The sequence below is a fragment of the Rhinichthys klamathensis genome, unplaced genomic scaffold (genome assembly GCF_029890125.1).
Source record: "Rhinichthys klamathensis goyatoka isolate OS25496 unplaced genomic scaffold, OSU_Roscu_1.1 h1tg000209l_1, whole genome shotgun sequence".
Taxonomy (NCBI): Eukaryota; Metazoa; Chordata; class Actinopteri; order Cypriniformes; family Leuciscidae; genus Rhinichthys; species Rhinichthys klamathensis.
In genome coordinates this window covers 2,559,557-2,584,133 of record NW_026606734.1, presented here as the reverse complement: position 1 = coordinate 2,584,133, position 24,577 = coordinate 2,559,557, and the positions used below count along the sequence as shown (strand labels likewise).

Genomic DNA, 24,577 nt, shown 5'->3' with positions numbered 1-24,577 from the left:
ATTACCTTAACTTTATTTTTTTTAATGTTTTACCAAAAAAAATATTTGTGGTTGTGGAAATGACAAGGGAAAGGCGGGTTATGGTGAAAACAACATTTCAGATATACAACCTGTAGTTGTAATTATAAATGATGGAAATGCAAAAGTGAGTCATGACCTCAATGTGTAGGACAAAATTAATCTCAAATTCAAGTTTGAAGTTTATTCTTATTTTTATTTCAAACAGGGATAGTGTATGGATGAACAACTGGCCTAACAGCACTTACTGTAATAAAAAACACAACTCATTCCATGTGTAACAAATTATTTGAAACAAAAACAATATCATAAACACAATCATCCTCATGTTTTCATAAAAAATCTAAATGATAATTTCTCTCAAAATGTGACATGTTTCACCACTCCCTGAACCAGAGCAGTGTATATGGGCCAAGGTTCACTCACAGATGAACAGGTGAACCCAAGGGACAAATGTTCAACATGTTTAAAATATGCCAAATTGAAAAGAAATTCAAGAAACTATATATATTAGATCTGATTGATTTGGGTTATAATTCATACTTTCTGTTCGAATTTAAAATCACCCGTATATTAGCCCAGGTTCACTCACAGTCAAACATTCTCTATGACATTATATGTGACCCTGGATGACAAAACCAGTCACATGGGTTTGTACATCACATGAAAGCGGAATAAATAAGCTTTCCATTGATGTGTGGTTTGTTAGGATAGGACAATATTTGGCCGAGATACAACTATTAGAAAATCTGGAATCTGAGGGTGCAAATAAATCGAAACAATGAGAAAATCTCCTTTAAAGTTGTCCATTTCTGTTCGAGATTGTGCTGCATTCACTCACAAAAATAAATGTTTTATATATTTACGGTAGGAAATTTACAAAATATCTTCATGGAACATGATCTTTACTTAATATCCCAATGATTTTTGGCATAAAAGAAAAATGGATCATTTTGACCCATACAATGTATTGTTGGCTATTGCCACAAATATACCCGTGTGACATGTGACTGATTTTGTGATCCAGGGTCACATATGTAAAGTTTATGTGTTTACACTATATTTTTAGTACTATAGGCAAACTACTTTGCTTTTAAGCACAGACAATGTCCTTGCCAAGCCAACCTGTCTTTATCACTTCCATGGAGACAGTTGTGGAAAAGACGGTTGTGGAAATGACATTTTCCCCCTTTCCCTCCAATATCTCATGTTTGACTAGCCTGTTAGTGTTAGTTTTAGAGTTAGCATTAAATAATCTCAAATATCACCTGATGAAATTGTAAAAATACAGAAATGTTTCCGTCGGAATGAATTATGAGCGGTTCAGAAATGACATACAATAAACATACTCGTTGATATATCTCCAATTTATGGAGATCTGCTGGGACTCTGCTTTCATTCAGCCATGCGGTGTCCCCTGGAGTGTCAGTTACTATGGTTACTGAGTATACAAATCTAGAACACTGAGCCTGGGATTGCACTTAATGCAGAGGTGTGGAAATGACAGTGAACCCAAGGGACAAGTGTTCAACATGTTCAAAATATGTGAAATTAAAAATAAATGTATAAAAAAAATATTAGATTTGAATGAATTGGGTTATAATGCATATTTTCTGTTTGAATTTAAAATTATATCAGTATTAGATTTTAAGTGAGATAAGGTTGAAGACCCAAAGTCTGGCCTAGGGACAGAGGCAAAATAGTAAAAAACGCATATAAAATGCCTCCTATTTTATATAAAACAACAGAATTGAATAATGTTTTTTTTTATATATATAGGTTCCCCTACACATGTAGTACCCAGTGATACACCATGCAGCCCGAGTGCCTGTGTGTCATGGTACTCACAGAAACCTGGAGAAGCTCCTAAACTCCTGATTTATTACGCAAACCGCCTCCAGTCAGGAACTCCATCTAGATTCAGTGGCAGTGGATCTAACAGTGATTTCACTCTGAGCATCAGTGGAGTCCAGACTGAAGATGCTGGACATTATTACTGTATGAGTTTCCACGTCATCAACAGTAAATATGTGTTCACACAGTGATAAAGAGTCGTACAAAAACCTCCGTCAGTCAGAGTCACAGTGACTGAACTGAAACTGCAGCTGCTCAAACACACACACACACACACACACACACACACACACACACACACACACACACACACACACACACACACACACACACACACACACACACACACACACACACACACACACTCAAAGGTGAAAAAACGACTCAATATGATCTTATTTGACCTTTTTGATTGTCATTTTATAAAAGTCATATTTGTCTCCTGTTTCCTATTACATCCTTTGTGTAGAAATTCAGTCACTTTTGATTTTCACTTCAGTGGATATTTTTCAATCCTTCACCACATTTCTTTATTAGATTTTCTGCATTTATGATTTCATATATTCTGCTTTCTAAACTGAATCTTAAATATGTCCTGCTTGATCAGTTTAATCAGTTATTTAGTCCCCATAGTTCTGAACACACTTAATAACGTAAGATTATATCTAACCAGAGGCCACGACCATTACCATAGAACTAAGCTGACCAACTGAACTACTTCTAATGGTAACTTTGTCTAATTATGCCGTGGTTTCCCACGTACTGTTAGTCAGAATAATGCTCACCCTGTTCAGATTGGTCTAACAACACTGTTGTTCTGAACTATACATGACTAATGCTGATGTGTTATTCGTATCTCTGAAACTTCAGTCGGCTGCTCCTCTGCTCCACATATCGGCTGAATGCCAGTCCGTCACTAACCTGAGCGTAGAAGTGTGCTGTTATGGACTTAATGTAATCTACAGTTAATAGTTTCAGAGTAAGTCAAAATAAATCCAAATGTAACAATTCATTATTAGTCAGATAAATGCATCGTGCCAATTATAATCAATTCAAATATAATCAATACAAAACATCAAATGCTCAGCGATAAAGAGTAAAAGATGATGATGAAAAACACATGATGAGTGTCTTGAGGACATTCATCATCACGGGCCGATCTACAAAATCCCCCGAGCCTCTTGAGGTGTTGTCCTTCAGTTCTCAGACAGAGACAAAACATCCCCGATGTGGGGAATCAACTTACAATAGGAGTTTGCATTGACTAGAGATATAGACACAGGGAGTACACACCTCGTTGAGGAACAGGAGGGAGTTTGGATGAAGGACTCTGGGAAAAAGTGCACATCCATTAAGCAAAGTGTGTGATGATCCTCATGTGTGTTCATAAACTGCAGGGACACACATGGATTTGGTGTAAAATTTGGGGATTAACAGCGACGTTTCAATCCAACTACAGTAAAAAATAATCTCACAGCAGATATTCAGGTTAATATACTAAAGTTGGTCTTGTAGATGTAGTCAGAACTGAATTATATAATTTTTAACAGTTTGGCTATTAGAAGATGGAATGATATGAAAAAGACTGATTTCTACTCTGTTCTCACTTCAGTAATTGTGTTTTGTGTGTGTTATTGAGTCTTCAGGGAAATGATGTGGAGTGTGTTTGCATATTGATCAGATCTTCAGTGTGTGAGAGTGTTTATAGTGCTGTGAGTTTAACACTTCATCACTGACACACACACAACAATCTTCATCAACATGACCTTCATCATCATCTTCATCTGGACTCTCACAGCGTTTGCTCAAGGTTTGTGGAGCACAAGTTTGATATTAATTCATTTCTTCAAGTATATTGTCAAAGTTTTGAGTGTATTTTCTTGTTGTGTGTTTCAGAGTGTAGAGGACAGATCACCGTCACTCAGAGTCCCTCAATAACAGCAGAACAACCAGGAGGAACTGTGAATATCAAATGTAAAACCAGCAGAGATGTGCACAGATGGGATGATGGGGATGAAGAGTTAGCCTGGTACTCACAGAAACCTGGAGAAGCTCCTAAACTCCTGATTTATTTTGTAAAAACACTCCAGTCAGGAACTCCATCTAGATTCAGTGGCAGTGGATCTAACAGTGATTTCACTCTGAGCATCAGTGGAGTCCAGACTGAAGATGCTGGACATTATTACTGTCAGAGTTTCCACTGCAGAACCGATTCTGATAATGATTGTGTGGGTGATGAAGTGTTCACACAGTGATAAAGAGTCGTACAAAAACCTCCGTCAGTCAGAGTCACAGTGACTGAACTGAAACTGCAGCTGCTCAAACACACACACACACTACACAGGCGCACACATCTTTGTGGGGACTCTCCATAGGCGTAATGGTTTTTATACTGTACAAACTGTATATTCTGTCCCCTTACACTGCCCTATCCCTAAACCTACCCATCACACACAACTTTCTGCATTTTTACATTTTCATTTTGTCCCCATAATGTAGGGTTAGCCAGACGCACACACACACACCAGTGAAGAAACGACTGAATATGATCGTATTGAAAATCATTTTTTTGGGGGATTCATCAGTTTTTAACATTTTTGATTGTGATTTTATAGAAGTCATATTTCTCCTGTTTCCTATTACATCCTTCATGTAGAAATTCAGTCACTTTTGATTTTCTCTTCAGTGGATATTCTTCAATCCTTCACCACATTTTTTTTCTTTCTTTTTTTTTCTTTTCTGCATTTATAATTTCATATATTCTTCTTTTTAAAGTGAATCACCAGCATCTTAAATATGTCCTGCTTGATCAGTTTACAGTTTTTTTTATTTGCTTTGATACTATTTTCACAAGTAAGGTGTACATTTTCAAAACTCTTAGTGCTAATATCACAAGATCATCAAAAGTGCACTTTATTCAAACATTTCATCATGTTTTCAAATGTGTTAGTTCAATTCACAAAATCACAAAGTATCCTTTTCACAACACAAAATAAGTGTTTCATCTACATAACTGTTTCATTCACAGTAACTGCCTTTCATAAAGCTCTTAATATCAAACTTTTGATTTGCATCTCTTTTTGTTCAGTTTTGTCTATTATTTAACCCAACTAATCTTAATGGTTAATCAATGAATCATTTGGTACACCTATAGATTTCTATAGAAATTGATTCTATATACAGTTTCCATAACTTGTTTGCAATTTCTGATATGGATAACCAAATGTAATGAATTATTTTTACATAAGTGATTTATAGATAATAACCACCACTATGTTCAAAGTGTGTGTGAGAGAGATACAGAGAAATTTGCCATTTGTGAAAACACTGTAAAGCAGAACAGAGTATAATGGAGAGGAAACGGTCAATGACTGTAAAACATTAGATTGATTAGAGATGCATGAGTAGAAGTGAAACAGATGGCATCAAATACAGCATTTTACATTACAGTATGTATGCCATGTGATACTGTAAGCAGATTACCATGGTAGAGACTGCCACATTACTGTAACTCACCCGTCATCTGTAAAGGTCCACTACAGTATAGATTCAGTCAAAGGCTATAGAGTGAACACATTTACTGTATTGCCAGCAAACTCTGTTCTAGCACAGAACCGCATGACTGTCATACTTCATCACAGCTTTTGATAACTCACTGCAGATACTATTACAAACATTATGGATTCAATTACATAAGTTAGGTAATGCACGTGTATTTTCTAATGTGGGAACTGTAGCCTGTAATACTGTAATTATTTCAGCAACAAGGGTGATTTGAAACATGTATCTGTTTGCTGTTGAATGAACTGATTGTTAAAAGTACTAAATTGAAAGAAGATCATACAGTTGTGTTTCTGTGATTGAACCAAACGTATTACAATAATCTTGTGTTTGAAACAATGATTATGTAGACTGAAAAATGTATAATTAATGAAAGCATGGGATCAGGTTTTGAAAGAATGACTAGCTGTGTTACAAGTGTGATCAGTTTGGATTTTTGTACTAAGAGTTTTGAAAACACCTTACTTGTGAAAATAGTACCAAAGCGAATAAAAAAAACTGTAAAAGCAAGGGAAATTAAAACAGTGATAAAAGAGATATATGATAAAGTTAAATGAATTAAAAGAGTAAAAAGATGATACATAGATAAACTTCTCATCTGGCAAAACACCAGTGTATCATATTTCCACAACTCCCAGTTTTGCTCTGGTTTCCCCATGCTGGTTACACTGTGTGTGTGTGTGTGTGTGTGTGTGTGTGTGTGTGTGTGTGTGTGTGTGTGTGTGTGTGTGTGTGTGTGTGTGTGTGTGTGTGTGTGTGTGTGTGTGTGTGTGTGTGTGTGTGTGTGTGTGTGTGTGTGTGTGTGTGTGTGTTCTGTCGGCGCCTAAAGCCTTGTTTATACTTTCTCCTGTATGGCGTGTGGAAAGTGCCTTGGATTTCCTACCGAAGGAGACAGTCGTGTATTTTTACGTGAGAGAAGGGGTAAGTTGCACCACAGACGCGCGACACTAACGTCACCAACACAATAAATTAATATCTTATCCTCATGTTTTTTTCTAGCTTTCTATCTTTTTTTATCAATCATTGTTAACTTTTTTCTTTTACTTTCCTATGTGTTCTTGATACATGTTGTGTAGAAAGTCTGCAACCTTTCAGTGTGACTTGATTGACTGACCAAATCTGAATGATTATTCCTGCGGCCGATCTCTGTGTTTGGATATAAGAAGCCTCTCTCTGACACACACATGTCCTGTGAGCAATTGTTGAGTTGTTGACAATAAGTTCCTTTTGCTTGTTTGATATGTTTAATATTTTGAATAGGCCTACATTCAATTCTAGTTTGATTAGTTTCTTTGATCCTACATATTTACTTAATTTGTTAAAGCTGATTTTAGATGTATGATTTAAAACATGCTAATGTGTTTGTATTACACTAATTGTTTCTATTTTTTTATGGTTTTATTAGAAACCAACAATAACCATCACTTGTCATCAATGAGAAATGTCTATACTCCTACATGTTAAATAAACTGAGAGAAAAAAGACACTCAGCCAAATCAGCCTAAACTTCCTTCAACATTTCTAAATATTGTGTATTGTCTACAAAGTTGTGTGTCATTAATGTAATCTCTGTTTACAAGCATAATAATACAATTTAAAAAAATTACTCACGTTAACTTTTCCTCACTTTCTCCTAGAAATTAAAGATTTACTATGTTCAAATTATACACAATCAGAGTTGCTATTTTATGTCATTTTCAGAATTATGAACATAACTTTAAAGATGAACACATAAATTCAGTAATTATAATCTATCAACATAATATTCTGGAATGTGACTTTCTGAGATTTACTTTTGATAAATTCGGATAAATATTAATGGAATTACTTACACTTGACCGTACAATGGGCGAAATACTAGCTCACAATATCACACTTTATGCGATAGTTTTCAGGTGAAGGCGACAAGAAAGTATTTTAACAGCCTATTGTTTTCACGAAATCTACAATGACAAAATAAATGACTGGAAAATATGCTTTTAATCACAAAATACATCTTTTTTGGTCATAAAGATCTAAGTGAACAATAGCCTTTGAGTTAAATTCATATAACAATGAGGCAATAATAATTGGTTCAAAAAATGTATCAAAAGTAAGTAATCATATTGTTAAATTAAACAACACTATTAAAATACATTAAGAAATGTATAAACAATAAACTTATGTACATCATGGATTATCAGAAATGCCAGCAGAGAGCGCCGGCGCCTGTTACACTTGTTAAACTTTACATCAAGAGCAAACCATTGTTTATCTAATGTTTAATTGCTCTTAATCTGTAATGTTTGGCCACATCTTTATGATATGAAATGCTACAGCCACTCATTCCTTGAACAAGAATGTGAGCATCAGAACATGCAAACTCAGAGCAAGGCTTTACCGTTTTATTTTAAAACCTCATCCATAAATCTGCATATTTAGAAATATATTTATGCAGTCTCCTGTGTTGTTGGCATATGCTATTAAATTGTTACAAATCAGTTCAACAGCACAAGTTTCGTCCACATTCCCAAATGCACGTTATTGTGGCAAAAAGAAAAAAATACCGTATCATAGAATAAAATAATACAAGGACCGTAAATGATTTTGCCACAAACTTAACTCTGTTGAACAGAACCGTATAAGAGGGATAAAGGGATAGGGATCTTTATGTTGTCCCAAACATGCATTTCATTTTCTTTCTACTTTGGAAAATAAAAATCACATGGAGACTTATGGAAGACTTTTCCATGTCCCTCAAAAATCAGATTTTTGGGATTTCTTAAGATAAATACAATGGCTCATTTCAGAGGAATTGTGAAAACTCTTGAAACCGATGCCATTCACAGTACAACTCACATATTTATCTGTTTTCTTGTGTCTTCTCCAATGTTGTTGTTGTTGTTTTTTCTTGGTCGCTCAGCATTTTTCTGTTTTTAATTGTCATTACTTGAAGCCACTGTTTGTGTCTGCTTGCTCACTTTCAGGAAAACAGTGTGAATGGCAATGATAGACTGACATTGATTTATTGTATGTTGTGGGAAGTCATCTATAAACTCTTAAATTCATCATTACTAATAGAAGTTGTGGGTTGTCAGAATAGTAGGTTCATTAAATATATTACAAATAAAATTCAGAGTAGTCTACATGTTCATATTGTGCTATAATGTGTAGCACTTGCTCCAACACAATACTTAATCTACTGGAGATGTAGGTTTTCACGGAGTGTGGGAAGAAATATAATGGCTTATAGACTACAGATATTAAGCTTCGCACATGAACATGAACTCTCAGGCCATGTTGGCATCAGGAAAACATATGATAATTTGTTAAAACATTTCTTTTGGCCATCTTTGAAATCTGATGTAAAGTTCTGTAAGTCGTGTCATGCCTGCCAGATAGCCAATAAACCTGTTAGGGTTCTGTCACTTCTGTCTAATTTAGGGAGTGTGACGCCATTTATTTTGCATATGTTTATTCTATGTTTTGGGTTAAGGAGTTAGGGGAGTTGTGTTGTATTTTTCTTTTAATGTGATTTATTTCTTTTTAGAGAATTTAGAAGGTACTAAATTAGTTGATTTTGTGTATTATTTTGGCCTTGTCCACTCCTGAATTTAACCCCTTTGTTTCTGGTTTTCACTATATTTTTGTTAATAAATGTATATTTGTTTGAACATTATCTTTGTGGGTGAGCGCACATTCATTTGTGTTGCGGCTGGCCAGTCCGGTCGTAACACTGTTACTACTGAAGCGTTTGCATAGAGTGTGTTTTACATGAGCGACACACGCTTCAGCGCTCTGCATGTGTTTATAACTCTGTCAAACACCAAACATGATCAACAACTGTTTTTCACTAGAACTGAACCTTCAACCAACAAAAATGACTTTCATCACCGTATTGATCTGGACGCTGGCAGTATTATGTCGAGGTTTGTGTCAGTCAAGATTATATACATTATTTATTATGTGTGTTGTGAAGATATATGGCTGTAAAAGTGTTTGTGATTTCTAATCTTTCTCTCTTGTCAGAATCTGTTGGTCAGGTGACAGTGACTCAAACTCCCTCAGAGCGGCTCTGAACCTGGACAATCAGTCACTATAACCTGTAAAACTAGCAGTGATCCAGCCTGCTGTTATAGTGGAAGATCTGCTCTTAGCTGGTACTTACAGAAACCTGGAGAAGCTCCTAAACTCCTGATTTATTTAACAAACACACTCCAGTCAGGAACTCCATCTAGATTCAGTGGCAGTGGATCTAACAGTGATTTCACTCTGAGCATCAGTGGAGTCCAGACTGAAGATGCTGGACATTATTACTGTCAGAGTTATCACAGTGGTTATGTGTTCACACAGTGATAAAGAGTCGTACAAAAACCTCGGTCAGTCAGAGTCACAGTGACTGAACTGAAACTGCAGCTGCTCAAACACACACACACACACACACACACACACACTCAACAGTGAAGAAACGACTCAATATGATCTTACTGAACATCACTTTGTTGAGATTCATCAGTTTTTGACCTTTTTGATTGTGATTTTTCAGGAATCACATTTGTCTCCTGTTTCCTATTACATCCTTTATGTAGAAATTCAGTCACTTTTGATTTTCACTTCAATGGATATTTTTCAATTCATTCAAAACATTTTTGATTTTCTGCGTTGATGATTTAATATATTATTTTTTTATAGTAAACTGCACCATCAGCATCTTAATATATGTTGAGCAGTTTAATAAGTTGAAGGATTTATTACAGTAAATGAATGACACACACACACACACACACTACTGACACACAGAGGACAAACACAGGAACTACACGTGTGCACAAAATGACTTATGACTGAAATTAACTCTATTAGACTGATCTGATCTGTGACAGACGAGTTTGACTCTAATATTCCCAGAATCAGTGTGTACACAGTGTGTAAACTGATATAAATCAAACAAACAACAGTGGCGCATTATTTTGTGGGGGGTTTTGTACATTAAACTACACAGTAAAGTGTAACCTATACATAAATATGTTCTTGAACCTTTTTACAGTAGCTCCTTCATCTCAAACTAATGAAATTATTATTCATAACTCATCCCTCCATCAGCAGAAGTGAAACTGTTCCAGTTCAGAGCGTTGAACCAGTGAAAGAGTGAAACTGTGAGTTTGAGGTGAAAATCTCATTTGCATTGTCAGGTTTAGTGATTGTGATGTCTCAGAATAGAGCAGCTCGTCTCCAGTGACCATGTTCAAACCCCTAGAGCTTCATTTGACATTTACTGCTGAATGCAGCTGTTCTCAACTATTACAATCAATCAAAAGCAGCTGAAACTTTAGTGCAGGACTTTGAAGGAACGACACACTGATCAATGATGCAGTCACACACACATGTAAGCTTGCGTTCAGATGAAGCTTTATTGAATGAACAGCAATGGCAGCACATTGACAGACTGCTTCAGTATTGAGCTGTAAATCACGTGCCGCTCAGATACGCTGGTCTTCACTGGAGAAACATCAGCACTCGGAGCTCTTGAGGAACGAGGCCTCGTGAGCAGCTCCGGCATGTGTTCCTCTGCAGACCAAGTGCTCTCTGCCTTCCCAGCGTGCTTTGCTGAGGCTCAGGACGCTGCTGCGACTGTAGAGACCGCCCCGCTCGCTCTCTGCGCTGGTCTGAACCCCCTCGGTGACCTCTGACCCGTCCAGCGTCCAGCTCACCGTCGCCCCCTGTGGAGAGTAAGAGCTGAGCAGGCAGAGCAGAGCGGAGGAGTCTCCAGAGACCAGCAGAGACACGGAGGGAGACACGGAGGGCCCGGCTGAAACACACACACACACGCACACACACACACACACACACACACACACACACACACACACACACACACACACACACACACACACACAGTTAGTTAGATGTCAGACTCGGTCATGTAGTAGAAATCACAATCATTTTATCTTTGCAGAAATTCCACATAACTGCTTTCATTCATAAACCACAAATATCCTGAATTCAGTTTAAAAATATTCTCAGTTAAATCAATATTCACTAATACTCAAAAATGTATCATGTAATTCTAAATATAAATCAGTTCTGTAAAGCAGACATGATATACAGCGAATCTTACAGTAATTTGATATTTTCTGAATAATCATTTCATCATTAATTGTATTTTGAAAAATTCTTAAGACTCTCACAATCATAATGATCAGCAAATTTCAGTTCAAATGATGAATTTTTCAAATCTTTCTATTTGTCTGATGGCGACGCCTAAAAATATAATTATTTTATCCGTATAATCAAACTTTTGTGTCATGGATTTTAAAAAGTATTAGCAGTTAAATTTACCAAGAATTATCGACACAATTATGTACTTTAAAAAAACCTGAATATGACAGAAAATATCACAATATTACATTCAATATAATATTACAATAACATTGCAATCAACATATTAAAAAACAATAAATGTTAGCAATTATAATATATGAAATTACTCATGTGCAATAGGAAAACAATATGAAATATGCTTTGAAATATAAAAAAAAGATAAACGTGATGAAATCTCGGAATATACGTGTTTTTTGTAAAATAACAGACAAATTTAAAGAAATTGTGAAACAATCAAATTCGCCATGAAATATTGCAGTTAATTTTTTTTATTTAAACTCTTTTTTAATTTTTTTAATCTTGTTGCCAAATGCTTGCTAAAATAATCTAAAAACAAAACAAATAAATAAAAAATAAACCATTTTTAGAGAATAGAAGAGACTTACTGATCGTCAGTTTAGTTCCTCCACCGAAAGTCCACCACAGTGTTTCATTCTAGTGAAAGCGTCGTACAAAAACCTCCGTCACACTCAAGTGAACACACACACACACACTCTCTCTCTCTCACACACACACACACACACACACACACACACACTGATATGAGACTCAACATCATGATTATTGAACTGAAGTGACTTTCACAGAAACAGCCTCATCGTCTCTAAATGTCTCTTAATGCATGAAAACTATTCAATCTAAATAAATAATATAATCAGAAAGACTCTGTACTGATCATTACACACATTAATTGAGAGTTTCTAAATGATCATGTGTTTCTCAAAGCATTTGAATAAGTTTTGATGACCTGTGACCTCTGGAATGACCTTTGACCTCTCATGGAGTTCACAGTGAAATACTCGTTTCTTTTAGTGATGAAACTCTGTCACTCGATTCATCAGAAAGTCTGAACTCTGAACCAGAGACCAGGGGCGTCATGCAAGCCAAAATTCTGGGGGGGCACAATCTGAGACGTTGCAATTGTTTTCTGACGGGTGATATGGATCATGTTAGGAGGGGTCAGGGGGTTTCTCCCCCTGAAATTTTTTTAATTCTGGCTGCGAAACATACTATTTCAATGCAGTTTGGGAGGGACAGAAATACCTTAACGGAGCTAGCAGCAACCCTCCTCTATCTGAGGACTAAGTTAAAGTATATGTGTATCTTATATGTGCATTATAAGATGTTTTGAAGGCCAAAAAAACTCCTAAAGTTGAGCTTTGACTGATAGGCTTTTCATTTTTGTCTGTCAGTGAAGAAAGTAAACATAGGGTCAACTGATAGGTTGATTTATGAATCATTTTCTCAGACGAATTTATTTACTGAAAGCTACTAGGAAAGCTAGGTAGCCTAACTAAGTTTATTAAATTCATTCACAGTACACATTCATTATTGATCTTATGCCTAATACAGGGCCGTAGACAGGGCTTTATAATCACAGAGGTCCTAAATTTGAGGTGGGTAGGGGGTTCACATTTTTTATTTCTCTGATATGTGCATTTCAAGACGTTTGAAGGCCAAAAAAAGGATAAGAAATAGCTTTAAAACCATGTCAGTGGGCAGATTATTTGTCAATACCTGCTCTCACTTCTTATCCATCACTCTTTCTTTTTCTCTCAGTCTCCTGATCTTGCCTTCCCCTCCTAAAGCTGAGCTTTTTTAATTTACTTAAGGCTACAAATTGTACTATATTAATTCTCAATATGTACACATTCATTATTAATCTTGTGCCTAACAATGAAAACGTCTTTTCCCCTCACAATGACAGTAAACTAATTATTAGCCTACATTACGAGTCATGTTACATAGGCCTATTTTCAGCTCAAAATGGCGAAATTAGACAAAAGTATATTCGTGTGCCTGATTATTTTTGTCATTCGTTTAACATTTATGAACTAAAAAAACTGTCAAATATGAAATGTTTAGTTTAGCTACTTACATCTCGCACTTGACTGTACACTGAAGCGTCGAGTCTCACTGCTAAAATTCGCGCTCAGCTTCTGTGAACATAAAGCCCGCCTACTTTGATTTGATTGGTCATCTCAAATATTCTGACATTGACGAGCAGTGACAGACCAATGAGGCTCAGATGAACACGCACGCACACACACACACACACACACACACTGTCCTCTGTTTCTGACGTGCGCTCTGCTCGGCACCGCTGCGGATTGAAGATGAACAACGCGCTGAATCTGATTATAACAAGACTGAAGAAATAAAAAATTATCAGGGAGGAAAAATCTGAGGGGGCACGTGCCCCCTCACTTTGAATGGGCATGACGCCACTGCCAGAGACTCATGCAGAATCAAGAAGAAATGATTTCTAAACTTGTAAAGAAGTGATAACACACTCATTGATCATGAGAATAAAACACATTAAAGGCATAAACTGGATCAGTTTCGTCTGCATGTTCATGTTCATGTGTGTTTTCCTCCAGCTGGTTTTTGCTCAGAGAGTCACTTTGCATCGGCACGTGTTTCAGCTCTCCGAGTGTTTATAGCCTTCAGACTCACACACTTTATAACACACGGCTGTTTACCACGGTACAAACCCAACACACACCATGAATCTCTTCAGCGGCTTCATCTGGATTCTGACAGCTTTTATTCCAGGTAACAGAAGTCAAAGCTCGTCATTTCTGAGTCTTTAATGTTCATTTCATTTGATGAAACTCATATAATGTTGTTGTCGACAGCATCCAGAGGAATCACTGTGACTCAGCCTGAAGTTGTGACTGTTTCTGAAGGACAAAACGCCACGATAAACTGTAAAACTGATGCTGGGATATATAGCTATGGTTTAGCTTGGTATCAGCAGAAACACGGAGAAGCTCCTAAACTCATCATTACTGGGGTAAATGATCTCTATGATGAGAGTCTCAGTCGATTCAGTGGGAATGGAGAATATGAAGGAACAGATTTCACTCTGAGCATCAGTGGAGTCCAGACTGAAGATGCTGGACATTATTACTGTCAGAGTTATCATGAAACTGACAGTGGTGATTATGTGTTCACACAGTGATAAAGAGTCGTACAAAAACCTCCGTCAGTCAGAGTCACAGTGACTGAACTGAAACTGCAGCTGCTCAAATACACACACACACACACACACACGACTCAATATGATCTTACTGAACATCATTTTGTTTAGCTTTATCAGTTTTTAACATTTTTGATTGTGATTTTTCAGAAGTCATATTTGTCTCCTGTTTCCTATTACATCTTTTATGTAGAAATTCAGTCACTTTTGATTTTCACTTCAGTGGATATTTTTCAATCCTTCCCCACATTTTTGATTTTCTGCATTTATGATTTATAACAATGTCGATGGATTTATTAAATTAATCCCTCATAATGCAGATATTAACAGCATCATAACACTTCCCTCAACATTAGAGCTGATGATAATAATTTGATGATAATAATTTATATTAATATCTATGTATGGAGGAATTAGCAATTATAATTTTTTTTATATATATTTTTTTTTATTTAATTTAAAAATTAAAGACGAGATTACCCAACAGGAGCTGTATACTAACCAAAAACAGCATATGCATGTCACCCTATTATTTTAAATGTATTTTATAAACATTTATAAAGCTCAACATGTTTATATCATGTGTGACTCACAAACTCAGTTATTCAGTGACTGACAGAGACTCGTGTGTGTGATGATCATGTTCATAAACTGCAGGAACACACACGGATTTGGTGTAAAATTTGGGGATTAACAGCGACATTTCACTCCAACTACAGTAAAAATATTCTCCAAGTCTCTCAGTGAAGTCTTGTCTCACTTTCGGGGCTACAGATTTGAAACTATAAAACTATATAATCCTCTGAATAAAACTATATAATCCTCTGAATAAAACTATATAATCCTCTGAATAAAACTATATAATCCACTGAATAAAACTGTATAATCCACTGAATAAAACTATTGTTTTTTATCCTGCTAAGAGAACCGCAAAGTTTCTGAAGTGATATTACATATAAATGCTGGATTCACTCTGCATGGATGTGACATGTTATAATAGTAACACATTAAAGCAATGTAAAGGCAGACTAAAAGATGAATAGAAATATATAGCAAAATATATTGTGATAAAATGAGGTATGTAACTTTCAATTCAAAGAACCAAACAATGGGTTTTGTGTTCAAGGTCATTTTATTCACTGTTTTGTCTCACCCATGTGTCGAATGGAAGGTGCACATTTCATTGCGACACATGTTTTTTCGGCCTAAACCTTTTGTACCTGTAAATAAGAACAGATTAATGTTAATTATACAGGTAATGATTTGTTTGTTAATGGTGAATCTCTTTGTCTTACCTTCTTCCTGGAACTCCCTAATAGGAGGGGCTCGCGAACAGGAAGCCTGACTTATACCTTCCCAAAGGAGGAGGAGTTCAAGTATTGAGAATGTTGAATGTTATTACATTGAATGCATGTCTTTTAAGATTCTCGTTGGTTTTCATGATGAAAATAGAGCTTGATAAAGAAGATGCTAATGTTCATGTTTGAATGTTGATGTTAAATATGACCTTATAAATAAGTTATGTAGATTGTATTTGAGATAACCTTGCCATTTGTCTGTTTGAATTTGAGGGGAGGAGCCTCAACTATAAAGAGTCTAATTGTGTGGACAAAAGAGGGAGAGAGCAAAGGGTGACGGTTGGGCCAGTAGCCAGCGTGTTTGATGCTTCTCATGTAAATATTATTTTATGTTTTTTTTCTTCTTTATTTTTGTTTGTATTTTGTTTTTCCTGTATTGGAATTTTTGTGAACTGAACCCTGTTACACTGTTGGGAGCATGCCCTGAGAGAGAAAATTAAATCACCTTTAAGAGACTTCAGAGTTTTTCCCTTTTCTTACTGCCTGCCTAGCCACAGCTAAGACCATTTTACCACATATATATTTTTCAATTCTATTCCAATTATTGGTAAAAGTGATGACCTGTAAATGATGTTAAATGTCTCACTGTACACTGTATGGTGGAGCCGTTGCTGAAGTTTAAATCTGAACTTTACTATAGAAAACCTTCAGTGATTTGAGTCTGGATCCGGATCTGCTCATATTCAGATATTCAGATTAATATACTGAAGCTGGTCTTGTAGATGTAATCAGAACTGAATTGAATGCTATAATTTTTAACATTTTGACTTTTGTAGAGGATCAAATATTTTGAAAAACATTCATTTCTACTCTGTTCTCACTTCAGTGATTGTGTTTTGTGTCTGTTATTGAGTGACTGTCTTCAGGGAAATGATGTGGAGTGTGTTTGCATATTGATCAGATCTTCAGTGTGTGAGAGTGTTTATAGTGCTGTGAGTTTAACACTTCATCACTGACACACACACAACAATCTTCATCAACATGACCTTCATCATCATCTTCATCTGGACTCTCACAGCGTTTGCTCAAGGTTTGTGGAGCACAAGTTTGATATCAATTCATTTCTTCAAGTATATTGTCAAAGTTTTGAGTGTATTTTCTTGTTGTGTGTTTCAGAGTGTAGAGGACAGATCACCGTCACTCAGAGTCCCTCAATAACAGCAGAACAACCAGGAGGAACTGTGAATATCAAATGTAAAACCAGCAGTGATGTGTACGGTGGAGATCGTTTAGCCTGGTACTTACAGAAGCCTGGAGAAGCTCCTAAACTCCTGATTTACAGAACAAACACCCTCCAGTCAGGAACTCCATCTAGATTCAGTGGCAGTGGATCTTACAGTGATTTCACTCTGACCATCAGTGGAGTCCAGACTGAAGATGCTGGACATTATTACTGTCAGAGTTTCTACTGGCCTGCAAGCATTCGGTGGTTCACACAGTGATAAAGAGTCGTACAAAAACCTCCGTCAGTCAGAGTCACAGTGACTGAACTGAAACTGCAGCTGCTCAAACACACACACACACACACACACACACACAATGGTGAGGATTTTCATGGATATTAAATTAAATATAAAACTTTTTATTTCAATTTTTTACATGCTAAATACTTTAATCTATAACACTCTTAATCTTATTATATTTATCAAATACTGAGGTTATTGTGAGGTTCATAATTTGTCCGCATGTTCTTGTTTCATCATGTTTCTGCAGGTGTTTTCACGCTCCATTGACTGAAGTTTAGTTATCAAATGTGAGCTAAAGCCTTGATCCAGAATGTGTTGGTGAATCACACAAAAAAGTACACAGAAACAAAGTTATAATTTTATTTAATTTGACTGAATTTTAATAAAATCACACACAGACAGTCTAGTATGAAAGGCAAACAACACACTGCTCACTGAAGAAGAAAACAGAGAAAATCACACCATTATTCCATAAACACATTCATGCTCACAAACACAGAACACAGTTCACATTCTGGTATATGCTGATTAATTATGAAATAATTAACCCTCTGGGGTTCTTCGGGTCAAAAATGACCCGAAGCGTTTAAATAAAAAAAATGTTAAAAATCGTAGCTTCATCGGAATGGTCCAAAACTTGGTGACTTTTTTGGTACTTGGTATATGAACACCCAAAAAAATTGGGGACAGGATTTGAAAAGTCTAAGTGGTCGTAAAAAAAATAGTCACACTCAGGACCTTCGGGTCAAAAATGACCCGCATAGGAAATAAATGGGAAATTGGCAAAAATATGAAAATACAGAGTTTTTTTTGTGCATACAATCTACAAAACAGCCAGGATGCAGAAAAAAAGCACACAACAGTGAAGGGGTGAATCTCTTAAAACAATTGGTGACAAAATGCTTTCCATTTGTTCTCTTTATAATGCAGTGTTCAGGTTTGAATGTATTATAAAGTAAAACTGCCACTTCAAATTACCATTTAAACAAAAAAAAAAAAACAAAAAAAAATTTAAATTTAAAAAAATGACAAAAATAGTCTTTGAGAATCTGTTATTATATATTCAAATCAACAACCTGAAAAAAATTAAACAATATGTGAAAAAATCACTAGAGTGTTTCTACCATAGGTTTCTACAGAGAGCTGTAAATCCACTAGTGGTAAAAATGTGCTATTGCGTGATAAAAATGCTCAGTGTGTCCACCAGATGGCTCCGATCTCATTTCAAAAATTACTTTCATGAGGCCTAGACTTGACTCTAAAATGAAATACAGCTTTAATAAAAAAAAAATTGTTATATATATATATAAATTTTCTATTATATTCAATGGGGGAAAAATGGGTCTTAATTATTGCATAAATATTAATTATAAATCATAAAATTATCTCAAAACATCAAAAAAGAAAAGAAAAAATATTATTGAACAAAAATGTATTTCATTGATTTTACTCAAATAAAATGTATCTTAATGCCGCCCTCCGGGTCATTTTTGACCCGAAGGTCCTGAGTGTGAGTCTAAAATGAAGAACCCCAGAGGGTTAAAAAAGGTTTTTGCCAGCAAAACTAAATCAAGCATATATCACAGAAACTTAAAGACTGTTTAAGTCTAAATTTAACAACTCTCAGAAGTCACAAAATCCAGTTTTATTGAACAAAAAAAAACAGAAAATTAGAAATGAACATATAATGAATTTTTTTTTTTTTTTTTTTTCAGGTCATTGATCAGTTTTACAAACAAGAATCTACTGAAAAAGAAAATAAGAGTAAAAAAGAAACCGCAGATTAACTAAGAGCTAGTGTTTCTCTACTTGATTTACTTTATCAGCATTAAACTTTCAAAAAGTTGATCTGAATGTTTTTAGAGAAGAATTTTCACAAAGCCTGTGATCACCAAAGCGATGAAAGTCATATTGAATTTATATTGAAGTCATTTTCATGATCAACTTCACTGAAACTCACTTTGGTTTAAAGCATCAAAGATCAGATGTGAAGAAACACAAGAACTGCAGGAATTCACTGCAATTTAAGACGGCAACATTAGAAATTGTGGGTAAAACTCTGTATAAAATCACAAAACAAACGTTGTGTGTCACATCTATTATAACTTTATATGAACCTTTTTACTCCTGAAGAATCAGACAGAGCTGATCATTAAGAGAAAATACTATTAAGACGATAACCATCTTTACAGTGTTAACTGACAAACATTCAGTGTGTATAATTACACACAAAAACACTGAACAAACTGAGAGTGCATCTTTTCTACAGTCAAACCAAAAAATATTCAGACACCAGATATAATTTTTGTGTGTGTGCAGGACACTATAGTTAATTTATGTAAGTGAGAATAGCAAAATAAAGTAAACTGAGACATATTATAACCAAAAAAAATCTTCATACAGCGACTACCGGTAAATTTGATGATAATTTGGGACAAAAATGATTCAGACACTTTGACCTGACCATGTTCTGCTTAAAGTTATCTGACATTATCAAGATGGATTTGTTCTGACACAGTTTAATATTTGTCATATTTTATTACCATTTTATAGTGAATAAACTGTGATAATGTGAGAAATGTTGAAGGTGTCTGAATACATTTTGGTTTGACTGTATATATTCTATAAAGTATAACATCATCAGTTTGGTGTCGCTGCTAAAAGTGAACCACAGTGAAATAAACTAATAGATCAGCAGAAGAAAAACCTCCTGAACGCTTCATTAACTGAACTACACACAGATCAACATCTGTAACATCTCTAACATCTGTAAAATCTGTACTTCTGTACCAGCAGACGAAGCCTCGTCCCTCATAGACGGTGGGCCGAACGCGTTTTTCGTGTTGTTGATCGATCTCCATCGATAGAGTATACGCTTTTTTCATGTGCGATATTAAGTCATTATATGTAGTCAAATAAAATTTGTTGGCAATTCTGGTTTGATCATATATTTTCACAAACGTATGTTTTGATTGTCAATCTTCTTAGGCAAATCGCGGGACAGCTCTAGTAGCTGCGCCAATCGGATTGTAGTTTTTAACGTCATTAAAAATACTAACCAATCGCAGACGGCCAGACTAGGACCCCGAAATGGGCGGGCGTGACATAGCGGCAATGTTATATTGTAGTAGGCCTATATTTATATATCTAACACAAATAAGACACTTTATCTTGGATATGGAGTGTTATGTGCATGTTACTAGCTGTACATCAACACTAACACCTTTTCACTAACAAGTTGGATCAAGTTTGTACAACGTTCTTTAGAGTGGGTGAATTTAAATACAAAAGAAAGCCAAATCGCCCAAAAAGCTGTGGAAAAATAAGAAATCACAGAAGGCCACATTCCAGATGTGCCAATTCATGTTGGCTACCATAGAAAATTATACATGCAGTATGCTAACAAAAGAAATATTGAGAGAGCCAGCAAGAGGAAAGAAAAGACAGTACAGGAAGTTGAAGGGTTGTGGGGCAGCTTTATTGTGGTTAAGTTTAGTTGTTTGACCTCATACGTTTGGATAAATCATGGTAAAAATGCTTAGGATCCTTTTTAACCCCAAACATAAATTATTGATATTTACATCTCAGAAATAGTGAAAAAACAAACGGATATAATTATATAATGTAATAACATATATATTAAGTTAATTATTATATATTTAGTCTTATAAAAGTTAAATATCTATTATCTTAGCATGACTGCCTTTATAACTAAATGACAATTCAACTATTTGGTCAAGCAGGTTTTAGTAGTATATGGCAGTAATATATACAATGGTAGAACATTTAACATATTAACAACAATAAATAGATCTCTCCGAAACTATGCGCACAAAAAATAAACCCTGCCCATGTAAACCCTGCCTGGCCAGACCATGGATCTATTAAGAGAAAGGCTTCTATAGACACAGCGACATATTGTCCATACTAGACATCTAGTGGACACATTTTTCAACATATAGCGACTGAAATGTGCTCCATCAATCAGATGAGCAAAACCGTAAAAGGGGTTTTATGATGAACCCTGAAAAACAAAGGGCATTTTCATTGTTTCAGCAGAATAGATGTGTCAGGGCTTAGTCCGATCAGGTGAAGAAGATGTCTCGCAGGGCTGAGGATCTGGGATTACCTGGGGAAACAGATTAGCAGAGTTGTAAACGGTGTAGTAAAATTATTGGTTCACGGTCTAATAAATGAGGATTTACATTTATGAGGCATAGAGCCCCTTGTGTCAATTTGAATAATAAAAGCATACCATTAGGGCTCGGCAGTAAATTAAAGTGGTTATCCAACTTGGTATCAGCTTGTAGTTGCTGAAACTGAAAATAAGGTTGACATTTTTAGAAAATGTATGTCATGACTCATGAGTAATTAAAACACTAAACAAAAGGGGAAAAAAGCTTTATTTATAGTGTGGCAGGTCCAATGAAATTCGTCCCGCCTATATGCGGTTGGCTCGCCTACTTGTTAAGTTGCTCCTATCAGTGAGCTGCAGTAGCGTCTATAAACGGGTTGTTTAGAGTGGGTGATGTTACGAGTCACCGCCTTTACTTCCGGTGTCGTCATTTGGCCGTCATTCAGGGTGGCGTATGAATCCCTACGGCTGGCATTGAGCGAGACTGTCCCTCTTCGGGTAGGTGAAAGAGTTGATTGTGTTATCTGAGTATCCGTTTCTACTGTAGCAGTACCCTTGTGTGTTTACAGTCAAAGGTTGGAGTGAGGCTGATTCAAGCACGGGTGTTTATAGGCTATTTGTAGCCCAGTACGAAGGCGCTCGGTCGTCATCGGCGCGTTCGTTCCCCCACGATAAACTGGACGAGCCCTCAGCTTCCATGTATATCCGGTTGCCTAACTGATCGGGTGTCTGGCGATCGCACTTACAAGGTATGTGCGTTTATAATTTAAGGGTGGCGATCTCCTGTAGAGAGAAACTGATTTTATGAACAGCTGTAACTAGTTAAATTATGGAGATCTCGTCTAATTGTTAAACTGGTAATTTTACAGAGGGATTGGGTACAGAGTGGTCGTGTTATGGGCGATTTGTTCCGTGCTGTGGGACTACGTGGGACATCGTCTGGAGGCGCTGCTGCTTGCTTCTGATATTTGCATTGAAATTGTTTTTTTGTGTTTGTTACCGAAGTGTGTGGGTGTGGGTGTGTTAATTTTCCTTTTGTAAGATTGTAATATTGTTAGTGTGTGTATGGTTGAGTTGTGATACTGCACTGGTCAAGTTGATGTGAATTTTGTTAACTGTGAATTTCTTTATTTTCTTATTTTTGTGTGGTCAGAAGTGGTTCTATTTATCTCTTTTTGTATTGGATTTATTTTGGTATCCTAATTGTTTATGTGTAAGTAGAGAGGCGATAACCTTGTTCTGTTGTCTTTAGTAAAGTGACTGTTTAGTGTGAGAGAGCCTGAGTGGTGTATACCCTGAATCTGTTACAGGGGTTAAGTGCTGGAGCCGTCGCGGAAAGCTGGTTGTGGTCTGTTATCACGAGTGCTGTGTCCTGAGTGGTGTACGTGTGCGAGAGTGCCGAAGCACAGGGGTATGGGAAGAGTGATTTGCCGTGGAGGCCATATTGTGTTTTATTGTCAAACTTCAGCTCCCCTGTCCAGATTCAGCTGTAACTGATTACTCAGTCGTTTTGTGTGTTGTCAAATGGTGTAATTGTTGTGTCTATAAACTGTTGCTGAAGGTTTGTTCTGTGCTCATGAACCTCAAATTTTATCTGTAATAAAATTTATATTTTTTCATCCACGTCTCCCGCCGTTTACTGTGAGCGAACCATGCGTTGCTTTAAATAAGAAATATTATTGTATCGTCCCTGGCAGGATTCCAGGGTGGCGTAGTCGCGAACTGATCAACCTGGCCACAATAGCAAACAATTATATGTCGTTTGTTTTATTTGACAATTTAAAGAATTTGAATCTCAAGTGTTATCTGCTAACAAGTTGGAAGCATTACTACTACAATCCCTGCAGTCATCACATTTTTCTGTTTTTCCCTTATCTTTTCTAGACAGAGATTAAAGTGGAAAAGATAACATTTATCATATAAGTTTACACCTACTAGCTACATCACCTAATAGCTAGTCATGGAAGAGATAACATGTAACGTTATTAGCTAGCTACATACGATTACATCAACTACACACAACCTAACGTTACTATAGATAGACCTTCTACGGGACAAGACGGATTCCACCATATCTTTATGTACACAATAATAATCTTTTACATTGTAATCCTTTTATTTTAAATATTTGGCATGTTTGTGCATGTCCCTGTGTGTGTAATAAGCAGTGATGGGAATAACGGCGTTATAAATAACGCCGTTACTAACGGCATTACTTTTTCCAGTAACGTGTAATCTAATTGATTACTCTTCTCATCTTAATAACGCCGTTACCGTTACTGCCAAAAAATGCGGCGCGTTACTATAACTGATGAAGCTGTTTTTTGTTTTTTTCATCAGACCAACTAGATCTCTGAGCGAGAGGCAAATACTTTTTTTACTGTTCTTCCTTGGTTAGTGGGCAGAGCACGAGACAAGCGCATAAATGCTGACGATTGGCTGAGGTAGAGTAAAATGTCATTGTAAGCCAATCAGAGGTAGAGTTGGGCGGGTGTTCGAAAGCACGCATAGTAGTGATGGGCATTCGGCTCTTTTGACTCAGCTCACTGAAAAAAGCAGGCTCTTTTGGCTCACAAACGGCTCTTTAAATGACTTTGACTATAATATTTAAATTTTTATTACATAATTATTTAATTTCTATAGGCTAAATTTGTAAAAATAGAGTCGGCTCTTCAGATATGCGAGCCAGCTCCCGACGTTCACCTAAAAGAGCCGGCTCTTAGAGTCGCCTCATTCGCGAATCGCGAACGACCCATCAAAAGCTCATTCGCGAACGAGTCGATCCATCATCACTAACGGCTAACGCTCATGAATTGCGAACGACCCATCATAACGCATAGTC

General features: G+C 36.2%; 4 gene segments (V, D, J or C); all 4 read left to right on the top strand.

Moving 5' to 3' along the window:
• The first annotated feature begins 3,622 nt into the window (after positions 1 to 3,622).
• Positions 3,623 to 4,190, top strand: LOC130097084 (Ig kappa chain V region 4135-like). The segment is given in 2 exon segments: positions 3,623 to 3,682; positions 3,769 to 4,190. Coding segments are annotated over 2 exon segments (408 nt in total).
• Positions 4,191 to 9,251: 5,061 nt separating this feature from the next.
• On the top strand, positions 9,252 to 9,849 carry LOC130097004 (immunoglobulin kappa variable 1-8-like). The segment is given in 2 exon segments: positions 9,252 to 9,341; positions 9,442 to 9,849. Coding segments are annotated over 2 exon segments (376 nt in total).
• Positions 9,850 to 14,158: 4,309 nt separating this feature from the next.
• On the top strand, positions 14,159 to 14,758 carry LOC130097059 (immunoglobulin kappa variable 1-8-like). The segment is given in 2 exon segments: positions 14,159 to 14,349; positions 14,433 to 14,758. Coding segments are annotated over 2 exon segments (375 nt in total).
• A 2,346-nt stretch (positions 14,759 to 17,104) lies between these two features.
• LOC130097005 (Ig kappa chain V region 4135-like) lies at positions 17,105 to 17,576 on the top strand. The segment is given in 2 exon segments: positions 17,105 to 17,164; positions 17,251 to 17,576. Coding segments are annotated over 2 exon segments (375 nt in total).
• The last annotated feature ends 7,001 nt before the right edge of the window (positions 17,577 to 24,577 follow it).